The 22,356-nt window shown below is 37.9% G+C and overlaps 1 protein-coding gene across 3 annotated transcripts in view; it reads right to left on the bottom strand.

Annotated features, from left to right (window-relative positions):
- Positions 1–22,356, bottom strand: part of LOC115210333 (RAB11-binding protein RELCH homolog) — a 313,025-nt gene that overhangs the window by 237,155 nt on the left and 53,514 nt on the right. For all 3 annotated transcript variants that reach the window (XM_036502568.1, XM_036502569.1, XM_029778868.2), the window contains exons 3-8: positions 11,413–11,478; positions 9,890–10,062; positions 6,869–7,057; positions 6,677–6,759; positions 4,370–4,549; positions 1,539–1,617 (exon numbers count right to left, since the gene is read on the bottom strand). In XM_036502568.1, the coding sequence (XP_036358461.1) occupies positions 1,539–1,617; positions 4,370–4,549; positions 6,677–6,759; positions 6,869–7,057; positions 9,890–10,062; positions 11,413–11,478 (770 nt within the window). The remainder of the gene's footprint in view (positions 1–1,538; positions 1,618–4,369; positions 4,550–6,676; positions 6,760–6,868; positions 7,058–9,889; positions 10,063–11,412; positions 11,479–22,356) is intronic.

Genomic DNA, 22,356 nt, shown 5'->3' with positions numbered 1-22,356 from the left:
CGATTTCACTTGCCTCAACAGGTCTTCACAAGCAGAGTTTAGTGTCCAATGAGGGAAAGGTATGCATAAGTGGACTGGTTACACCCCTGGCATAGGCCATGAGGTTATAGTCTCATTTGGCTTGCCGGGTCTTCTCAAGCACAGCATATTTCCAAAAGTCTCGGTCACTAGTCATTGCCTCAGTGAGGCATAATGTTCGAAAGTCATGCTTCGTCATTTCATCCCAGATCTTCTTGAGTCTACCTCTTCCACAGGTTCCCTCAGCCTCTAGGGTGTGGCACTTTTTCACACAGCTATCTTCATCCATTCTCACCACATGACCATACCAGCGCAGTCATCTCTCTTGCACACCACATCTGATGCTTCTTAGGTCCAACTTTTCTCTCAAGGTACTTAGACTCTGTCGAGTATGCACACTGACATTACACATCCATCTGATCATACTGGCTTCATTCCTTGCGAGTTTACACATGTTCTCAGCAGTCACAGCCCATGTTCAACCCAAATATGAAACCCAGAAAATGAGCTTCAGCAGATATAACTTCTAAATGACAAGCCAACACTGAAACTTCTACAAGCTGGTTTGACCTGCATGAAATACCAACCAAATCTTTATCAAATCACACACTACCATCTTAAAAAGAAACACATTGGATAATGTAATCTGAGAGAATAAAGAAGGGATGGTCATGGCTAGGATATCTTTGATCATAGATCTGTCTCATTATGGTTGACCAGAGCTAGATAACAAATACTTCAAAATGAGTTACCATTTTTTTGTTTAATAAATGTTACATAATTCTTGAAAGACAGTTGATAAGAAAATGAGAAAATGTAAATCAGACTAATATCTCACTTTCTGACAATATTCCACTGGATAGCAACTAAGAAAATGTTTTACCTTTATGTAATTTGGTAGAAAGTAACTAATTGAGGGGGAAATAGATGGGATACTAAATGCAAATAGATTTAGAGCCATGCTTTATCAAAATGAAACAGAAAAACTGTTACTGGTTCTCACTGAGCTGGATGAGGATACCATCCTCACATTTCACAAGAGAAAGAAAGAGAGCACAATCAAATAAATAAATCTTAAGATTTACAATGAATAATCTTGAAATAAATACATGTCGGTAATCATTTACACATTAAAAACAGCATTGATATATATTAATTATATTGATTGATTAGAAAATTCTTAGTAGACTAAAAAAGATGAAATCATTCAAATCTCTTGATCTGTAATAAAATTAATTTGAAACAAAAAATACTTTCAATATTATTTCAGCATTAAACAATTTCTTATATCTTTTACAAATGTAAATAAAATATTGCCTGAAATATTTGTGAGATCATATGGACACAAAAACATTTTTTTATACTACGAGAAGATAAAATACAAAAATCTGATAAATCACTTAAAAATGCTTTTAGTTTCAGTGGTTATAAAAAAATTTTAGTGGTAAAATTTAACTTTAAAAAAAATAATAGTTAATAGCAACTTAAATGTTATCTTCACAAACATAATTTTTACTAACCTCAGATACTATTCGATGGTCTTTTATTAAATTCAATGTTGTTTCTAGCAAAGCCTTTTCAAATGATGGTGGTATAGTCCTAGAAGTAAAAATGCTATATGGTTAAAAAATATTTTTACTGTTACATAAATGATCAAACATTTCCCAAATTAGCCATTGTGACATTATCTCATTTACACTAAATGAGACAAATACCAGCATACATATTCAAGAATTAAACAAGTAAAAGAAAGAAGATAATTTCAAGAAATTAAAAAGTAATTTACATGCATAGAAGAATGTGTGATCTTTTGTCTTAGAAGCAAAGGACAACAAAGGACAAGCTTTGATCTATTCGACATTTAATATAATCCAACCAAGCTGCTGATTAGCAATAAAAAATTTTACACATAAAGAAACAGTTATGAATAATTTGTGGCCAGTATAATTTATATAATTAGAAAATAAAATGAACAAATAGCATGAATTTGAATAAATTAGTTAAGAGCTGAGGTACTAAATGCAAAATATTCATAAGCAAAATTTTTCTCTCAGTTGCAAAAAGAAAATAAAAGCCTAGTGGCAATTCTTAGCAACTATCAAAACAAGGAAGATAATTTCAGGTAATTAAGAATTAATTTCTCTAAGTTAATTTACTATGGTATGGACAACCTTATTTTTGTATGCAGACAAGGGGTAACTATGAACATGTTTCCACTTAATAGATTTCATCAGCACAGTATAGTGTATTCAAGCTTGCCAATCAGTTGGATTAGGTTTTTGCATGCAGAAAGAGTGTTCTGAATAATTTTGGGACAGTATGATTTACAAAATTAAAAATAAAATGAACAAATTGTAGCTGTGATACCAGTGCCGGTAGCACATAAGAGAACTGTCTGAACGTGGCCGATGCCAGCGCCGCCCCGAGTGGCCTCCGTGCCGGTGGCACGTAAAAAGCACCATCCGATTGTGGCCGTTGCCAGCCTCGTCTGGCCCCCGTGCCAGTGGCACGTAAAAAGCACCATACGATCGTGGCCGTTTGCCAGCCTCATCTGGCATCTGTGCAGGTGGCACCTAAAAAGCACCCACTACACTCACGGAGTGGTTGGCGTTAGGAAGGGCATCCAGCTGTAGAAACACTGCCAGATCAGACTGGGCCTGGAACAGCCTACTGGCTTCCCAGATCCCAGTTGAACCGTCCAACCCATGCCAGCATGGAAAGCAGACATTAAACGATGATGATGATGATGAAAGAAAAATAAAAAGAAAGGCAACTTATTCAAAATTGTTAGAAAAAAGAACAAAACCCCTTTGATATAGGCATTATCTTGTACCCTCGGTTTGCCAAGCTTTAAATAGTGATTAAGAAGAGTTGGTAAGATATCAGCTGCAAAAGTACTAACTCCAACACTATGTATGTAAATTATGAATTAATTGTAAAAGAAAAATATCACATGGGAGTAAAACAATGACAAAAAAATAATAATAATGAGCATGGTTCCGGGTTCAGTACCACTGCGTGGCATCTTGGGCAAGTGTCTTCTGCTAAAGCCCCAGGCTGACCAATGCCTTGTGAGTGGATTTGGTAGACGGAAACTGAAAGAAGCCTGTCGTATATATATATATATATATATATATATATATGTGTGTGTGTGTTTGTGTGTCTGTGTTTGTCCCCCTAGCATTGCTTGACAACCGATGCTGGTGTGTTTACGTCCCCGTAACTTAGCGGTTCGGCAAAAGAGACCGATAGAGTAAGTACTGGGCTTACAAAGAATAAGTCCCGGGGTCGATTTGCTCGACTAAAGGCGGTGCTCCAGCATGACCGCAGTCAAATGACTGAAACAAGTAAAAGAGTAATGAGCATTAATTGATATGAAATTGAAACAACTTGAAACAAAAGTAATTGCAAAGTCATTATCATCAGCATTGTTGTTGTCATCGTTGATTTAACATCCTTTTCTCCATGCTTGCATGGATTGGACAGAATTTTGTTGAGAAAGATTTTCAATAGACAGATGTCCTTCCTCTGGCCAACCCTAATCTGTTTCCAAATAAAAAAAATTTTTCCCAAGATCAAACATGTTTTAATAGAGGAAGATCAAAGGATGTTGCTGATATGATACTCTTTTACTCTTTAACTCTTCTACTTGTTTCAGTCATTTGACTGCGGCCATGCTGGAGCAGCGCCTTTTAGTCGAGTAAATCGACTCTGGGACTTATTCTTTGTAAGCCCAGTACTTATTCTATCGGTGTCTTTTGCCGAACCGCTAAGTGACGGGGATGTAAACACACCAGCATCAGTTGTCAAGCAATGCTAGGGGGACAAACACAGACACACAAACATATACACACACACTTATATATATATATACATATATATGACAGGCTTCTTTCAGTTTCCGTCTACCAAATCCACTCACATGGCATTGGTCGGCCCGGGGCTATAGCAGAAGACACTCGCCCAAGATGCCACGCAGTGGGACTGAACCCGGAACCATGTGGTTGGTTAGCAAGCTACTTACCACACAGCCACTCCTGCGCCTATGGTAACATTTGTTTACAACTATCATGCGATGCCAAGGCAAGGAGAGAGTAATACACATAGACATACATATGCACACACACACACACACACACACACACACACACACACAATGAGATTCTTTTCAGTTTTTGTCTCCCAAATCTACTCAGAAGGCTTTGGTCAGCCCAGGGCTACAGTAGAAGACACTTGCCATGCAGTGTGATTGAACTTAGAACAACGTGATTAGGAAGCAAATCTCTTACTCTTACCACACAATCACACCTCCACCCGATTATGACAAATTAATTAGAGGACAATTTATTACCTCTCATCTTCATTAGGGTTTAAATGCTGCTGTTCATAATATCCCTGGTCACTCATGCCATCCAAAACTGTGTTGACTGCATTTTCAATATTGGCAGGATCTGGGTGTGAATTCTCACAGGATAGCTGTCTAGAATGGTTTGGAATAGATGTGTTCTCAGGGGATGAAGCATTTTGCCTCCTTCAGAGAAATAAAATACAAATTAATCCATTTAGTTATAATGATGAAATTTGAAATGGTAAAGAAAAGCACAACTGTATGATTAACCCTTTCATTACTGAATTTATTTTGAGATGCTCTGTGTTTCTTTCAATTACTTTAAATATAACAAAGAATTCAGTAAAATAACTTAGTTATCATTCAGCTTGTATTAGGAACATAAATTGTGACTAAGGTTTGGTGGAAGATTTTAATTCAAAACTTATGAAAACAAGACATTTGTACTCAGAGCCAGAGCCGGTTTCAGCCGGGTTAGTAACAAAAGGGTTAAGGAACTGAACAACTGAACCCAATCTTGAATGCAAACATTACTCTAACCATTGTGGTGAGAATCAAGCAAAGAAAAAACACCAAAAATTTGTATTCTTTAGTTTCCTCACTGCTGAAAAAATTCACTCCTATTTATAGTCCAATAATTAGTAGCAGAAAAGTATATAGTTGTAAACACAATCAATAATTAATACCTATAAGGTGGCGAGCATGCCAGGTAAAATGCTTAGAGGCACTTTGTCTGTTCTGAGTTCAATTTCTTCCATGGTCAGCTTTAACCTTTCATCCCTTAGGGCTCAATAAAATAGGTACCAGTTGATCACTGGGGTCGATATAAGTAACTTACCCACTTCCCTAAAATTGCTGACCTTGAGGCAAAATTTGAAGTCAGTAATTAATGCTTTGAGTTTTGGGAAACATAGCTTTCACAATGTAGCAAAAACTGCATTCTAAAGACTTGTCTTCCACCTCAGGGTTTGAAAATGCTTCAGTTTCCAACAGGTGCTGACCTACAAAGCTCAAGTGAAACTCACAATAGAATATTAATTCAACATTTGAAATGCTATTACTACTACTGCTGCTGCTCAGAGAAACATCCTTGACCATATAAAAAAAGCTACCCAACTGACTGGCATGGAGTTACCCACAAACACACTCCAAACTCTAACCAACAAACAGTTTGTGTTGTAATTCTGATTCCTCTATTACTGCAACAATGACATCTACTTCTTAGAATCAACTGATTGATCACCACCTCCATCTAAGCCCACTCAACACATTCACCCCTCTCTTTTTCATGCCCGATTCTATGTGTTCCTTACCCCTGGGCATGTACTAACTACTTTCCCAATTCTTCCTTTTCAAAATACCATCTATTCAGAATTTCCTCATCACCAAAATTTTTCATGCATTTGTTTCAGATGGACTCAACCTCATCAATTTCACCAGACTTAGAGAACCTGCAAAGGCCTTGGATGCAGCTCTTTTCCCTGACTAAACCTTTCGTCATTTAACATCCATTGTCCATGCTGGCATCAGCTAGCTGGTTTGACCAGAGCTGGCAAGCTGGAGAGCTGCACCAGGCTCCAGTCTGATTTGGCTTGGTTTCTACAGCTAGATGCCCTTCTTCATACCAACCACTTTACAGAACGTCTTGGGTACTTTTTCATGTCATCAGCACAAGTGCATTTTACTTGACACCAGCACAAGTGCGTTTCACATGGCACCAGCTCAGGATTCTTGCAGGGAGTGGCCTTAATGCTTCTGCTGTGGAGTACAGGGTCTTCTTGAGTACAAACATCTTGCTAGCATGGAAAATGGACATTAAAGGATGGTGATTAAAAGATCTAAACTTTTATTATACAGAGATATTCAGATTAATTTTCAAATAAACCAAATAAATTTATTTATCTTGTATTATTCCCTAATAACATGACCAATCTTGTTATACACTTCATAAATCAGCTATAATCCAATTCTTTCACAGCGGTAGTGTTCTAGCTAAACAAGGCTATGTATTTCTGTATGTTCTCAAAATGTATTAAAAATAGTGAAAGCAATGTCTAATGATCAAAAGAACATTAACTATTAATCATCCTTTAATAACCTTTGTTAACCATCAGTAGCCACACGTTTTTTTTTATTTATAATGTTAGTAAAATATACTTTATACTAACTCTGAACTGCTATCTTCTAGTTTCTAGTTTTAACTTTCCCACAGAAAACATTAAATCCACAATCCTATCCCAATCTTACTTTTCAAATTCAGTTTTTAATTACAAATCAACAAATGAAATTAAAAAATATGTAATTGCTCACCATTCATTAAGCTGCAAAATCAATTCATCTTTCTGTTTGTTAATTTCAATAATTTCATTTTCCAATTGAAAAATTTTACTCTCCTGAAGAAAATTTAATAAAAGTTTAGTACAAAAAAAAGAAAAGTTTTTTTTTTTTAAATTCAATAAACATTGAAATACATAATGAGAGAATTTCATTTAAAGTACTTACTAAATTGTCTTTTTTACTTTTCCATTTTGTTTGTAAATCAATTAAATGTTCGTTTTCTAAATTGACATAACAACCAACATCATAAGTTTCTATAGAGGGAAATGCACGAGTGCCATAATCTCGGAACAGATATAACAAGCTTGGAGGTTTTGGTATATTGAGTCCAACATCATCCCAGTCTTCAAAATCCTGCAAATGAAAAATATATGCGTCTATAGACATATAGAAGCATTCCGTCAGTTACGACGATGAGGGTTCCGGTTGATCCGACCAACGGAACAGCCTGCTCGTGAAATTAACGTGTAAGTGGCTGAGCACTCCACAGACACGTGTACCCTTAACGTAGTTCTCGGGGATATTCAGCGTGACACAAAAAGTGACAAGGCCGGCCCTTTGAAATACAGGTACAACAGAAACAGGAAGTAAGAGTGAGAGAAAGTTGTGGTGAAAGAGTACAGCAGGGATCACCACCATCCCCTGCCGGAGCCTCGTGGATCTTTAGGTGTTTTCGCTCAATAAACACTCACAACGCCCGGTCTGGGAATCAAAACCGCGATCCTATGACCGTGAATCCGCTGCCCTAACCACTGGGCCATTGCGCCTCCACATATACATACTCTGTGAATACTTTTTGATAGTTCTATACTTATTGCGTTCAATAATCACAGGGATTATTAATGTAACAAGCAAAATAAACAAAATCAAATTCGATGATTGGCATCCGTGCTTGCAGGGTGCAAAGAGCACCATACAAGTGTGATCGTTGACAGAGCAGCTAACTGGCTTCAGTGCCAGTGGCACTTAAAAGGCACCATTCGAGCGTGATCGTTACCAGCGTCACCACACTGGCACTTGAGTACCGTGCTAGTAGGGTGCAAAGAGCACCATACGAGTGTGATCATTGACAGAGCAGCTAACCGGCTTCAGTACCAGTGGCACTTAAAAGGTACCATTCGAGCATGATCATTACCAGCGTCGACATACTGGCACTAGATCCCCGTGCTAGTAGGGTATTAAGAGCACCATCCGAGTGTGATCGTTGCCAGAGCGGCTATCCGGCCTCCGTGCCGGTGGCATGTAAAAGACACCATTCGAGTTGATAATATTTTTGTTTATGTCATTCAGAATAATTTTTTTTTATAATTATTTCTCATTTAAACCAGTATCGCCTTACTGGCACCTGTGCCGGTGGCATGTGTAAAAGATTCAAGCGAAGTCATTGCCAGTACCGCCCGACTGGCCCCCGTGCTGGTGGCACGTAAAAGCACCCACTACACTCTCAGAGTGGTTGGCATTAGGAAGGGCATCCAGCTGTAGAAACTCTGCCAGATCAAGATTGAAGCCTGGTGCAGCCATCTGGTTTGCCAGCCCTCAGTCATTCGTCCAACCCATGCTAGCATGGAAAGCAGACGTTAAACGATGATGATGATGATGATGATGATAAAATGTACAATAATTTTCAAGAAACAAGTACTATTCCTGAAGCAGATTTTTAATTAATAATCATTTAATATTTGGAATTTTAATAAATTTGTCAAAAAATAGATAGCTATCTGACAATTGAATATCTGTTAACCCTTTTGCATTTAAACCTGTCATATCCAGCCATGTCCAGCTTCTCACACCTATCCTACAATGTTATTGTAAAAATGAAAAATGAACAATCATATCACTGATATCTCAAAGGTACAAGATAATGCATGATTAATTCAAAACAATTTGAGTGAAAAAGTATTACATCTGACAGAGTAAATTAAATATAAAGAAAGCCCTGTTTGGTTTATAATGCTAGCAAAGAAATATTGTTGGAATTTCTGCTAATGTTGTTTAAGTTTATGCCGTTGTTTTAGTTGATGTTATTTTTGTTTATGTCATTCAGAATCTGTTTTTTTATTATAATTATTTCTCATTTACACACAAAGCCAACAATTTCGAAGGGAAGAGTTAGTCAATACCTATTTCTTTATTACCCACAAGGGGCTAAACACAGAGGGGACAAACAAGGACAGACATAGGTATTAAGTCGATTACATCGACCCCAGTGCATAACTGGTACTTAATTTATCGACCCCGAAAGGATGAAAGGCAAAGTCGACCTCGGCGGAATTTGAACTGAGAACGTAACGCAGACGAAATACCGCTAAGCATTTCACCTGGCGTGCTAACATTTCTGCCAGCTCGCCGCAATACCACCAACCCCCAGCACTTGACTGATACATTTTTTTATCAACCCTGAAAGAATGAAACACAAAGTGGACCTCAGCAGGATTTAAACTCAGCATGTAAAAAAAAAATAGATAAAAACACTGTAGAACATTTTTTCAAATGTTCTAATGATTCTACCAACCTACCACTCATCGGAAACCAAAGTTAATTCATGTTTTTTCATTTACTTGTTTCAGTCATTTGACTGTGGCCATGCTGGAGCACCGCCTTTAGTCAAGGAAATCGACCCCAGAACTTATTCTTTGTAAGCCTAGTACTTATTCTATCAGTCTCTTTTGCTGAACCGCTAAGTTACAGGGACGTAAACACACCAAGCGATGTTGGGGGAGGGGGGCAAACACAACACACAAACATACACATATATATATATATATACATATATATATACGACGGGCTTCTTTCAGTTTCTGTCTACCAAATCCACTCACAAGGCTTTGGTCGGCCCGAGGCTATAGCAGAAGACACTTGCCCAAGGTGCCATGCAGTGGGACTGAACCCGGAACCATGTGGTTCATAAGCAAGCTACTTACCACACAGCCACTCCTACGCCTATGTGTACAAATAGAAATAACCAAGTCCACTTAACTTTAATCCTTCACATATTAACCAAGTAGCAGTAACTGTGGAATTCACAACTATTTCAAAATACTGTCTCTTAATAGCTAAACCTTATAATAATCAAAGTTAAGGGAAGATAATGAGTACAAAGGGAAGTTTGAATGAAATATTAAAAGTATAGTATTTTTCAATAAGTAATAAAAATTGAACTTTTCATATGAATTAATATGTTATTACCTGATCTCCATTTTCTTCAGAAAATGTCACAGATGTGAGTTTGTAGTTACTGAGCAACAGATATTCATTAACTAAAAAGTTAAGTGCTTTCTTTTCCAAAAGTTTAATAATTTCTTCTTTACCTCCTGGGATCAAACCTTCTCGGCCTTGTTCTGGAGAGGCAAGTTCAGTTTCTGTGGGAAAAATCAAACAACGTTCACAACACTAAATGAAAAATGAAATACAAACTAAACAGTTTAATTAACATGTAACTAAAACACTTTTAAAGAGAAATAACAAAACAGTCCTATTATATTAAACATCTTTTTGTTTTTTAATTGCTCACCCAAAGGAGAAAGGGCAGTGCTTGCTCCCTTTTCTAGGGCTTATACAATTGACAGAAACAGAGTAAGTTATACTCAGATCAGAGACCTATTCAAATGCTTGCAACACAGTGGATTCCACTACAAGCATCTGAGAGGACCAGGTGTGGTTTTAAACTGGGTGACAAATTACTTTCAACAAGCTTCTGTACACCTTCCCTCTACCAAATTTTACTCACAAAGCTTTGGACAATCCAAGGTTTAATTAGCTGAAACTCACTGAAGGTGCCACACAGTGGGATCAAACCCAAAACCACAGTTTTTAATCACAAAGATGTTGCTATCCATCTGTGGAGGCACATGGCCTAGTGGTTAGAGCAGCGGACTAGTGGTCAAGGGATCACGGGTTCGAATCTCAGACCGGGCGGTGTGTGTGTTTATGAGCGAAACACCTAAGCTCCATGCGGCTCCGGCAGAAGGAAATGGCGAACCTCTGCTGACTCTTTTACCACAACTTTCTCTCACTCTTTCCTCCTGCATCTTGCAGCTCACCTGTGACGGACCGGCGTCCCGTCCAGGTGGGGAACCTATACGCCAAGACACCGGGAAACCAGCCCTTATGAGCCAGGCATGGCTTGAGAAGGAACAAACATACTATCCATCTCTATTTTTATTCATATTCTTGAAACAATTACCTTATTCTACTACATTTACAAATCCTCAATACATCTTGAATCAACTTAATTCTTTCTACAACCAAAAATAATGTAATTATTCTGCTTTAAATGTATTTCAGATTAAAGGCTTTATAAATTTCTTTAACCCTTTAGCATTTAAACCGGCCACATCCGGCCAAAAGTATTCTGCCTGTTTTATGTTCAAACTGGCCAGATCTGGTCTTTCACACCAACCCATCGTTTTAAAAATTAACAGCTACCTCATCAAAATCTCATAGCTACAAGATTAATGCATGATTAGTTCAAAACAATGTGGATGAAGAAGCATTAATTTTGGCAGAATAATGCGAACACTAAAGGGTTAAACCTATAAATCCTTAAAAATGTTTTAGCCCGAAGGCCGTGGCCATGCTGGGGCACCACCTATATTAACTTTTTATAAAGTTAATATATGTTTGTCTTGTATGATTCATTCTGATATATTCTTCAAATTTGTTGAGAAGTAACTGAAAAAAAATGTTAACTAGTAAATGTTCACTTGCACCTTTTGTAAGAGTTGCACGAAGTCCTTTAATAGTTTCATGAGCTTTTCTCAATTCAAATTCAAGAACTGAAATAGATAAAAAAAGAAAGGATAATATTATATATAAAATAGTTTTAGTCAAAACATATTTCAAAGTTTAGAAAAGTAGCTCTGGTTTTTCCATTTTTGGCTCAAGCTCGACCAGATAAATTTTGCTTTTGTGTTATCATGGTCACATTAAAAGCTGCTGTTCGCAATTTTGATTTACTCTCTCTCTTTTACTCTTTTACTTGTTTCAGTCATTTGACTGCGGCCATGCTGGAGCACCGCCTTTAGTCGAGCAAATCGACCCCGGGACTTATTCTTTGTAAGCCCAGTACTTATTCTATCGGTCTCTTTTGTAAACACACCAGCATTGGTTGTCAAGCAATGCAAGGGGGACAAACACACACACACAAACACATACACACATATATACGACAGGCTTCTTTCAGTTTCCGTCAACCAAATCCACTCACAAGGCTTTGGTCAGCCCGGGGCTATAGCAGAAGACACTTGCCCAAGATGCCACGCAGTGGGACTGAACCCGGAACCACGTAGTTGGTTAGCAAGCTACTTACCACACAGCCACTCCTGCGCCTGTACAGATTTTCTTTATATTTTGCTGTTTTATATGCATTATCTGATAGAATTCCTTTTTGTTTTGTTAAAGCAATTATTTTAACCCTACTGTAACTAACCAGATATCACAAAGTGGATGTCGAACCTATTTTTGTTACTTAATAGCAAAGAGAATTATTTAACAATTTGTAATTATCAATTTAACACTATTCTCAAGAATTAGTAACATTCAAGAGGATCTTTTTGACAACTTCATACGTATCATCATCATTTAATGTCCACTTCTCCATGCTTACATGGGTTGGATAAAGTTGTAATGGAACTGGTTAATTCTTTACACTGCTCGGGTGCAACCAATTTCCTTTCTTTTTGTTTCTAGAAACTACCAGTCAGGAACAAAACGCAACTTTAAAAATATATATGATTCTTTATTCTCTTATTTACAAATGAAGCACGTAGGTATATTGGTATCCACTTGGTTCAATATAGCAAGGCTGAATTTTAACATTTGTAAGATTATTACAGCAAATTCAGCAGCAACAGAGCAGGTGAAATTCTAAGCGTCTGGGACAGGAGAATGGCTGATCACACGTTTAATACGTCCTTTCGCTTCAATAGCCGTGTCTCAAGTCAACGACGCTAAACAAGGAACGCGATAGAATTTTCTTCCCCAATCTCTAGCACATGTGCATGAGGGAACTTCCGTAGGCCTTTCCAGAAGGTTCCAGCCCCGCACACGCACACTGAAGAATGACGTTCCGCACACGCACACTGAAGAATGACGTTGCGTGTGCGCACACTGGAAAATGACGTCACTACAAAGTTTATGGTGGCAAATTTTATATAGGTGGATACCCTTCCTGTTGCCAACCTTCACCTATTTATATATATGGTAGTTGTACCAAATGTAATGCAAAAATGGGCATAACTTTTGTATTAATTGGCAAAGATCATTCAAATCGCAAATGCTGATAGAGTAACTTCTCTATAGTAACTATTCTTATTCTTCACTAGCAGTATCACCCGGCGTTGCTCGGGTTTGTAAGGGAAATAACTATATAAGCATTTTTAGAGATGTAAAGAATCATAGCCATCTCAATAAGGCTAACCACAAAGGGGGGGTGTTACTGTAGCTTTTTACGTTCTGAGATTTAATAATAAATTTTTAGAGAGTTACTTCTCTTATAAATGCGAAAAATGCATTAAAAATGGGAAAAATTGATGGTAAATTTTTTTTTTAAATCGTAGACTCATCGTAGATGTGCGCTAATACCCAGAAGGGCTCGATATGAATCACGACTATAAGATACCCGGTTTTGGTTAAACTGCACCGCAAAATGTGGGAATAGTTAGGAATCTAAATCGTAGCAGACAGACAGCACACAACCTCACTTTTATATATAAAGATTACAGACAAATAATGGTTCCTAAGCAAAAGCAACAAGCCATCATTGAGTTCTTGACAAAAGAAGGATACAAGCTGTCTGGCATCCACAGGAGGTTGCAGGTTGTTGACATGGCTGACATCATTGTCAAGAGTATTGTGCGCAGATGGATGAAAACACTTAAATAAGAGGAAACCAGCATTGAAGACAAAACATTCAAGTGAGAAACCATTGACTGCAATCACTGACATGTATTGCCAGTGATTGGGTAAAGTGACCTGCAAAGGCAGATGAATCAGTGAGCTTGCTACACAACTGGACTGTGATCACAATGAATTACAGAAGATAGTGGAAGATTTTGTGTGTAGAAAAGTGTGTGCAAAGAGAGTACCCTGGCAGTTGACACCTGATTTGAAGGAGGGAAGAATGGAAATCTGCTCTGATTGGCTGGAATCATTTGAAGCCAATAATGACACTTTTTTTAAGCCCAGTACTTATTCTATCGGTCTCTTTGCCGAACCGCTAAGTGACGGGGACATAAACACGCCAGCATCGGTTGTCAAGCAATGCTAGGGGGACAAACACAGACACACAACCCCCCACACACACATATATATGTATATATATATACATATATACGACAGGCTTCTTTCAGTTTCCGTCTACCAAATCCACTCAGAAGGCTTTGGTCAGCCCGGGGCTATAGCAGAAGACACTTGCCCAAGGTGCCACGCAGTGGGACTGAACCCGGAACCATGTGGTTGGTTAGCAAGCTACTTACCACACAGCCACTCCTGCGCCATCATACCACTTTTCTAAGATCTAAGAAAGTTGTTGTGACTGTTTTGTGGGGGATGACAAGGCATCATTCTCTTTGATTTTCTGGAACATAACTGTGAGCAGTATACTGAGACACTCAAAAAGCTAGAGAAGCCCATTAGGAGAAAAAGACCAAACAAGAATCTAAAACAATCAACATTCACCATGACAATGTGCAACCACATACATCTTTAGCAACAAATCAAGCAATCAGCAAATTGGGCTGGTCAATGGTCCTCCATCTTTCTTACAACCCAATTCTAATGTCTTCTGACTTCCAGCTGTTCAGTCCACTGGAGGACAATTTGAGGAGACAGATGAGGTGAAAGTAACTATGAAGAAATAGATACAACAGGCGCAGGAGTGGCTGTGTGGTAAGTAGCTTGCTAACCAACCACATGGTTCCGGGTTCAGTCCCACTGCGTGGCATCTTGGGCAAGTGTCTTCTGCTATAGCCCCAGGCCAACCAATGCCTTGAGTGGATTTGGTAGACGGAAACTGAAAGAAGCCTGTCGTATATATGTATATATATATATGTATTTGTGTGTTTGTGTGTCTGTGTTTGTCCCCCTAGCATTGCTTGACAACCGATGCTGGTGTGTTTACATCCCCGTCACTTAGCGGTTCGGCAAAAGAGACCGATAGAATAAGTACTGGGCTTACAAAAAATAAGTCCCGGGGTCGATTTGCTCGACTAAAGGCGGTGCTCCAGCATGGCCGAAGTCAAATGACTGAAACAAGTAAAAGAGTAAAAGAGTAAAAAGAGAGACAACAGTCCACACCTGAATATTTCTAAAGCAGATAGGAGTTAAGTTCAATGATGACATAAATGTATCACTTGTGATGGAATCTATTGAATGGTACCTCTGTACAGAGGAAGGATTACTCTGTGAAACTTGAATGGTATATGTCAGTCAATAAAAAACTTATGCCCACTAATGCATTACTTTCAGTAAAATCATTGTATAAACTAGTAAAAATGACATATTACAGTATGAAAAAATTGAGGTCAAACATTTTCCTTCATTGAAATTTTAAATTGCAGTCATGTGGGGCTCTAGTCTATCACGTTACCTAATGAAAGAGCCTTTATGTGATTACTCAACCTTAAAAAAAATAGTCATTAAACCTCTCATATTATGCTCTTCGGTCTTTTAAATATGAAAAGAACTACTGGATCATGTAGTCTGTAATGAACAATATTTGAAAAGACAGGATGGTCATGGCTTACATCATAGGTTTATTCCACCAAGACTGACATATAGCTAAACAACGAAAAGAAAGCAGCAAAGCAAGAGCACACTTCTAGATTCAGTATAGTCAGTAATTAACTAGGAGAACTTAAGAACTTGTAATTAAAATGCTGTGTAAACTGACAGCCAATTCAAATCTGCAGTTTCAACAATTGCTACACTTCAATCTTATTACTGCAACCAAATAACATAGCCAAAGCTGCACTCCAGAGGCTAAGCTTTCTCTTCATGAATAGAAAAGATGTTGACTCCAAACAACATCTAATTCTATATAAGACAAAAGTTTAAAAGCCACTAAAGTACAGGTCACATATCAAGGATGGTGTCACTGCTATAGAAGAGAGATTCTAAACGAGATAAAAATAGAAAAAAATGATAAAACAGCATTCACTCATCAGTACAAGATAACAACCAGCCCACTAATACACTACATTCTACTTCCTCAAGCCAGTGAGAGAGCATCTACCGTGTTGATCAATATGGTAGAAATAGCAGTCAAATCTTCCTCAAATCACACCACACCAGCTTAGAAAAGACTACCTTAATCTCAGTAAGCAGGAAAACAGTAAGAAAATGGTCATATTCAGTATGTAGAAAAGGTATAGACAGCAATTCCACACAGTATATCCAGTACAAACTACAGACATAAAAGAGGTGTAGTGGAACTTCAGGAATTTTAGCAGAGAAAGTAGATTTTGTTTGTGAGAGATCACAGGAGTGATAGACATTAAAAATGCAAAGGGAATAGATTTCCTTGAATGCCCAGAGGTACTTTAGAGCTAGTAAACAGTTTCTGTTACCTATGTGACCTAATTAACAGTAGAGGAGAATGTTTATTAAAGTATAGTTGCTAGAATACAAACCAGCAGGAGAAAGTCCAGAGAACTATTACCTCTGTTAGTAATAAAAAGAATTTCTCTCAAAGTGGAAGACAGATTTTATGATGCCTGTATATGAACAACAATGCTTCTTGATAATAAAATGTAGGCTGTGAATGCAGAGGGCAAAATAAGACCGAAAAAAATGAAGCTAGCATACTCTGCTGGAGGTGCAATTTCAGAATCATGTACAACAAAGAGCTTATGCCATGAGAGAAATATTGGCTTAAGAAGCATCAGATGTAATTTGCAAGAAAGAAGACTGGTGTGGATGTGTGACATGCAGGGACAGCTGCATAAAGAAATAGCAATTGCTACATGTGGATGGAACACATGGAAGAAAGAGACCAAGGAAGATGAGGAATGAAGTTGTGAAGACCAACCTCAGGTTGTTAATTCTCATAAAAGATGACAAAGGCCCAAGATGAATGGTGATTCACCTGTCTCAAGAAGAGCCGTCCATCTCAGCCAAAATGAGGTCCTAAAAGTATATTTTTAACGTCTTTGCTCCCAAATCCAATATGTACTTGTCAAGCCTTCCCAGCAGCTCAACTTTGTAATGCTAATCTCTCCTTCATCATTCTAACTGCAGCATCGTTTCCTCTGCTGCTGTGGTTGTCTGAGGGTAGAGCTGCACATATTTTACTTGACCCCTTTTGTGCTACAGGTAATTCTTCTTGGAATCATTTCTGTTGCTACTCATCTTGCACTCACAGCACCATCCCTTGCTAATATATTTACAATAAATACCCATTTCTCCTAAACACTCTTTCATGTCTGACATCAATACCTATTTCTTTATTACCCACAAGGGGCTAAACACAGAGGGGACAAACAAGGACAGACATAGGTATTAAGTCGATTACATCGACCCCAGTGTGTACTTAATTTATCGACCCCGAAAGGATGAAAGGCAAAGTCGACCTCGGCGGAATTTGAACTCACAACGTAACGGCAGACGAAATACCGCTAAGCATTTCGCCCGGCGTGCTAACGTTTCTGCTAGCTCGCCGCCTTTCTAACATCAATACCACCCCACTAAAAGTTCACTATATCTACCCTCTGTAACTCTGATCTCCATTTATGGCACTGTGTCTCTTTCCCCACCACACTTCACCTCTTCCCCCATGTCTCATCTGTCTACCATTTTATTACACTGCTATTCTCCAACCCACCTTTATGTAACACTGCCTCCTCCTAGAGCCACGCCTATTTTCCTTACATTTCTTCAAGCTGAGGTTCATCATTGACCATGCCTCCTGCATTCACATCTATCCTTGTCCCTACTGTCTGTGACTCCTCTTTCATACTTTCATGAACCTACCTACCCAGTCAGTTGTCCTCAATTCTTAATCCCTATTCCCTCTTTATTCACCTTCTTGTACCTTGGAAGTATACCCTGACACCTCATTTCCATCACACTCCCTTCCCCGCTGGGGTAGCCATGTATCTCCTCTGCAGTAAGACATCTGTTCCTGTCCCCCTATCATATTTTAGCCGCCTCTCAATACTTGGTACGAAACCACATCCTTCAATTCTGTACCAACAACATCATACTCTTGCCTTACAGATTATTTGATGGCCTTGCTAGTGTTGGTTCCATGAAAAAAAGCACCCAGTACACTCTGTCAAGTGGCTGGTGTTAGGACAAGCATACAGCCATAAAAACTTTGTCAAAGCAGACATTGGAACCCAACACAGCCTTCTGGTCAGTTAGATTTTGTTGGACCATTCAACCTATACCAGCATGGAATACTGGCATTCAAAAATGATGATTTTTTGCAAATGTGTATGGCAGAAAAATGGGTAAAGTTATTGAGAAAATAATAGCCAAAACTCCTTCTATCACATCCAACCATTTTAGAAAAATAGAAGAATACATTGAACAATGTTTCCTTTATACACAAAAAAAGACAGCATGTTCATTCTCTGGGACACTTTTGATCAGACATCTGCTTGATCAGAGCTGACCTAGGGCTAAACAACAACAAAGCAGAGAAAGAAAATAAGACAAAATACTGAACAACACAATGAAACAGTATGGATTTGAACTGAAGACCTATGAAATGCTAGTTTAATACACGATTCACCCAGCCAATCGAGTATTGTCCTCTCTCTCTCTCTCTCTCTCTCTCTCCTCTCTCTCTCTCTCTCTCTCTCTCTCTCTCTCTCTCTCTCTCTCTCTCTCTCTCTCTCTCTCTCTCTCTCTCTCTCTCTCTCTCTCCACCACCACCACCACCACCACACATGCCTTCTCATTTTCTGTATTTTGCTACTTTCTGCTTTTCAGAAGTTCCTATTTGGACAGAAAACTTTAAACAAAGAATGCCACACAACTTTCTTAATAACAATGAAATGAGCTGCCAAATATCACTTAAATCTATGGATGTTATACAGCTATTTATATCAGAAAGACCACTGATAGTAAGACAAAGAGTTTCATATATAGACTAGCAGTATCGCCCGGCGTTGCTCGGGTTTGTAAGGGAAATAACTATAAAGCATTTTTAGAGAGTTATAGCAAAAAAATAGCAAAAAAATGCATTAAAAATGGGAAAAAAATTATGGTAAATTTTTTTTTAAATCGTTGACTCATCGTAGACATTTTTAGAGAGTTACGAAAAAAAAATGATGGTAAATTTTTTTTTAAATCGTAGACGCGCGCTAGTACCCAGAAGGGCTCGATATGAATCACGACTATAAGATACCCGGTTTTGGTTAAACTGCACCGCAAAATGTGGGAGTAGTTAGGAATCTAAATCGTAGGAGACAGACACACAACTTCACTTTTATATATAAAGATATATATGATTTCTATTTGTTCTGCCTTCACAGATCAGAAACTTCGCTGAAATCTTAAGACTGGCACCAAATTAACTACATTGCTCTCCATCTTTCACTTTGTGATGAAGACAGTTGTTGATAGATTATAAAAGATTGAAAGGAAATAATATTCTGTGTAACTTTATTCGACACTCTTTTAAGGTTAGAGTAAATTTGACATTGGAACCAATAGATTAATAATAGAAGAGTGCACATTTAAAATAAGACAAGTGAGAAGTTTGTCTCCAATTAACTTGATTGATCAGCATTTCCTTGTCTTGAAGAAAGAACATGAATGTTTCAACACAGCATTCTAGATTACAATATGATGTGTACATGTATGAGATGAAGAGAGAGGAATGAAAAAGTAAATGGAGAGACTAACAAAATTTAATCTTTAGCTCTTTACTCTCTTTTACTTGTTTCAGTCATTTGACTGCGGCCATGCTGGAGCACTGCCTTTTAGTCAAGCAAATTGACCCCGGGACTTATTCTTTGTAAGCCCAGTACTTATTCTATCGGTCTCTTTTGCCGAACCGCTAAATGACGGGGACGTAAACACACCAGGGGGACAAACACAGACACACAAACACATACACACACATATATATATATACATATATATGACAGGCTTCTTTCAGTTTCCGTCTACCAAATCCACTCACAAGGCATTGGTCGGCCAGGGGCTATAGCAGAAGACACTTGCCCAAGATGCCACGCAGTGGGACTGAACCCAGAACCATGTGGTTGGTTAGCAAGCTACTTACCACACAGCCACTCCTACTGAATTTTTCAGAATAGTAAAAAATGTTTCATTATAGAGGGAGAATAAAGGGATTTGTTTAACATAGGTAATGATGGTGGTAATAATGACAACAATAATGAAAAATTCCACAGCAATGAGAATTCAGTAACACTGGTTTCACATTTTGGCACATTTTGGGGAAGGGTTTAAGTCAGAATGTAAAGATGGATGAAATGCCACTAAGCATTTTGCCCAGCATGCTAATGATTCTGCCAGCTTGCCGCCTTTAGAAAAATTTTTTAAAATGCACTCTTTTAAAGTCTTGCCAGGCTCATGGGCCCAGTTTCCCGGTTTCTATGGCATATGTGTTCCCCAGCTGGACGGGACGCCAGTCCATCGCAGCTTTACTCATTTTTGCCAGCTGTGTGAACTGGAGCAACGTGAAATGAAGTGTTTTGCTCAAGAACACAATGCGTCGCCTGGTCCAGGAATCGAAATCACAATCTTACGATCATGATGCTGACACCCTAACCACTAAGCCACGCACCTCCATGCCGCCTTTAGAATTCAGTTATATTTAGAGTGTAAACTGAACAGAGAAAAAGTAACGCACAATAATATCAGTTACTTCACATTAAAACATTTACTTTTATTGAAAAATTACTTATAGTAATTTCCATTTCACTTCCTGAATTAAGGTTTCTATTTCTTAAGGACCTTGAAATGCTTGCTACTTATCTACTTCCCACCAACAACAAATTTGACCACATCCTACAACAGTATGTTGATAACTGGGCATTGTTTGGCACTCTTAACAATGAAATATTACCTCTCTTCAGGAAAGGAAACTAAACCATCCCTACATTTTAAATAAATTTAAATAAACCTTTATTAGACAAATATTAGGACTATGTCTGAAAACCTCTCCCAAAAACCATCAGAATCCCAACATTACAAAATACTACAAAATCTGATTTAAAACAAATGGTTTCATATGTGCGCCAGCATGGCCACAGCTCGTGAGCTGAAACTAGATAAAATAAAAAAAAAATTTTAAATATATATATATATATATAATTTAAATTTAAAATGAGGGTGAGAAATTGGATATTAATTTAATTAACATCAATTTAACACCAGTGGTCTAGCATATTAAAATCTGAAGGTTCAGTAAATTGTATTATATACATATGTGTGTGTGTATATATATATATATATATATATATATATATATATATCATCATCATCATCCTTTAACGTCTGCTTTCCATGCTAGCATGGGTTGGACGATTTGACTGAGGACTGGCGAACCAGATGGCTGCGCCAGGCTCCAATCTGATCTGGCAGAGTTTCCACAGCTGGATGCCCTTCCTAATGCCAACCAATCCAAGAATGTAGTGGGTGCTTTTATGCGCCACCTACACGAGGGCCAGTCTGGCAGTACTGGCAACAGCCACGCTCGAAATGGTGTTCTTTACGTGCCACCTGCACAGGAGTCAGTCCAGCGGCTATATATATATATATATATAATACACACACACATACATGTATGTATATGTGCATATTCATATTTATTATATAAAAGTCAATGTCTTTACGTGTGTTTGTGTGTTACTTATACATTCAAAAACTACTGCACCAGTCCTAATGAAATTTGGAACACAAAATCTAAGCCTAGAGAGAAAGGTAATGCTGTGTGTTTCATACAATTTCATTGACCAAAATTACTGAATAGATCCTTATGATATTTGGAACTTAGATTCAATGCTAAGGTCAGGTATAATGCAGTATGTTTAGTTTGAATTTGAGATGGCTTAAAGGGGGCAGAACCCCCATGAAAATTCATAAATTTTCAATGTTGATGAAAGTATTTTCAATATTTCCACTTCTCATGAGAATTCTAAGACCCCCTAATAGGGGCCTTAACTCCTAAATTTTAGTCATTGTTTTTATGATCCAAAACTAGGTCAAAAGTACTGAATGGATCTTTATGAAATTTGGAAATTATATTCTATGCATAAGGGACATAACCCCCATGAAAAGTCATATTTTTGCTGTTGATGAAATTTTATCCATAGATATTAGACACAAATGAAGTAATATTTCTAAAATTTCATCTTCTTAGAAGTTAGAAAGACCCCTTCATGGGGACTTAACACCCACAATTTAGTCATTTTATCTAAGCAAAGATGAATACAGTTGTACTCTTGGAAGCTGTAGGGTCACCCGAGCATAAAAGATGAGCGTTATTTGTAATTCAATGGTACAACAGTGTAAGACTTTGCTTTGAGATATACTTAGATTGTGATTTCTGCAGTGTGATGCATAAATTGTCAAGTAAATGAGAGGCATCTTAGCCTCCACTGATTCAGTTGCAAAGTGTTCAGTAAAGATATTTGGTTGCAGACCTCCTTTCAGCCTTTTTATTATCTCTGGGTCAA

Source organism: Octopus sinensis, linkage group LG4 (genome assembly GCF_006345805.1).
Source record: "Octopus sinensis linkage group LG4, ASM634580v1, whole genome shotgun sequence".
Lineage (NCBI taxonomy): Eukaryota > Metazoa > Mollusca > Cephalopoda > Octopoda > Octopodidae > Octopus > Octopus sinensis.
Note: the sequence above shows the minus strand (reverse complement) of the source record. Positions and strands in the feature narration are given on the sequence as shown.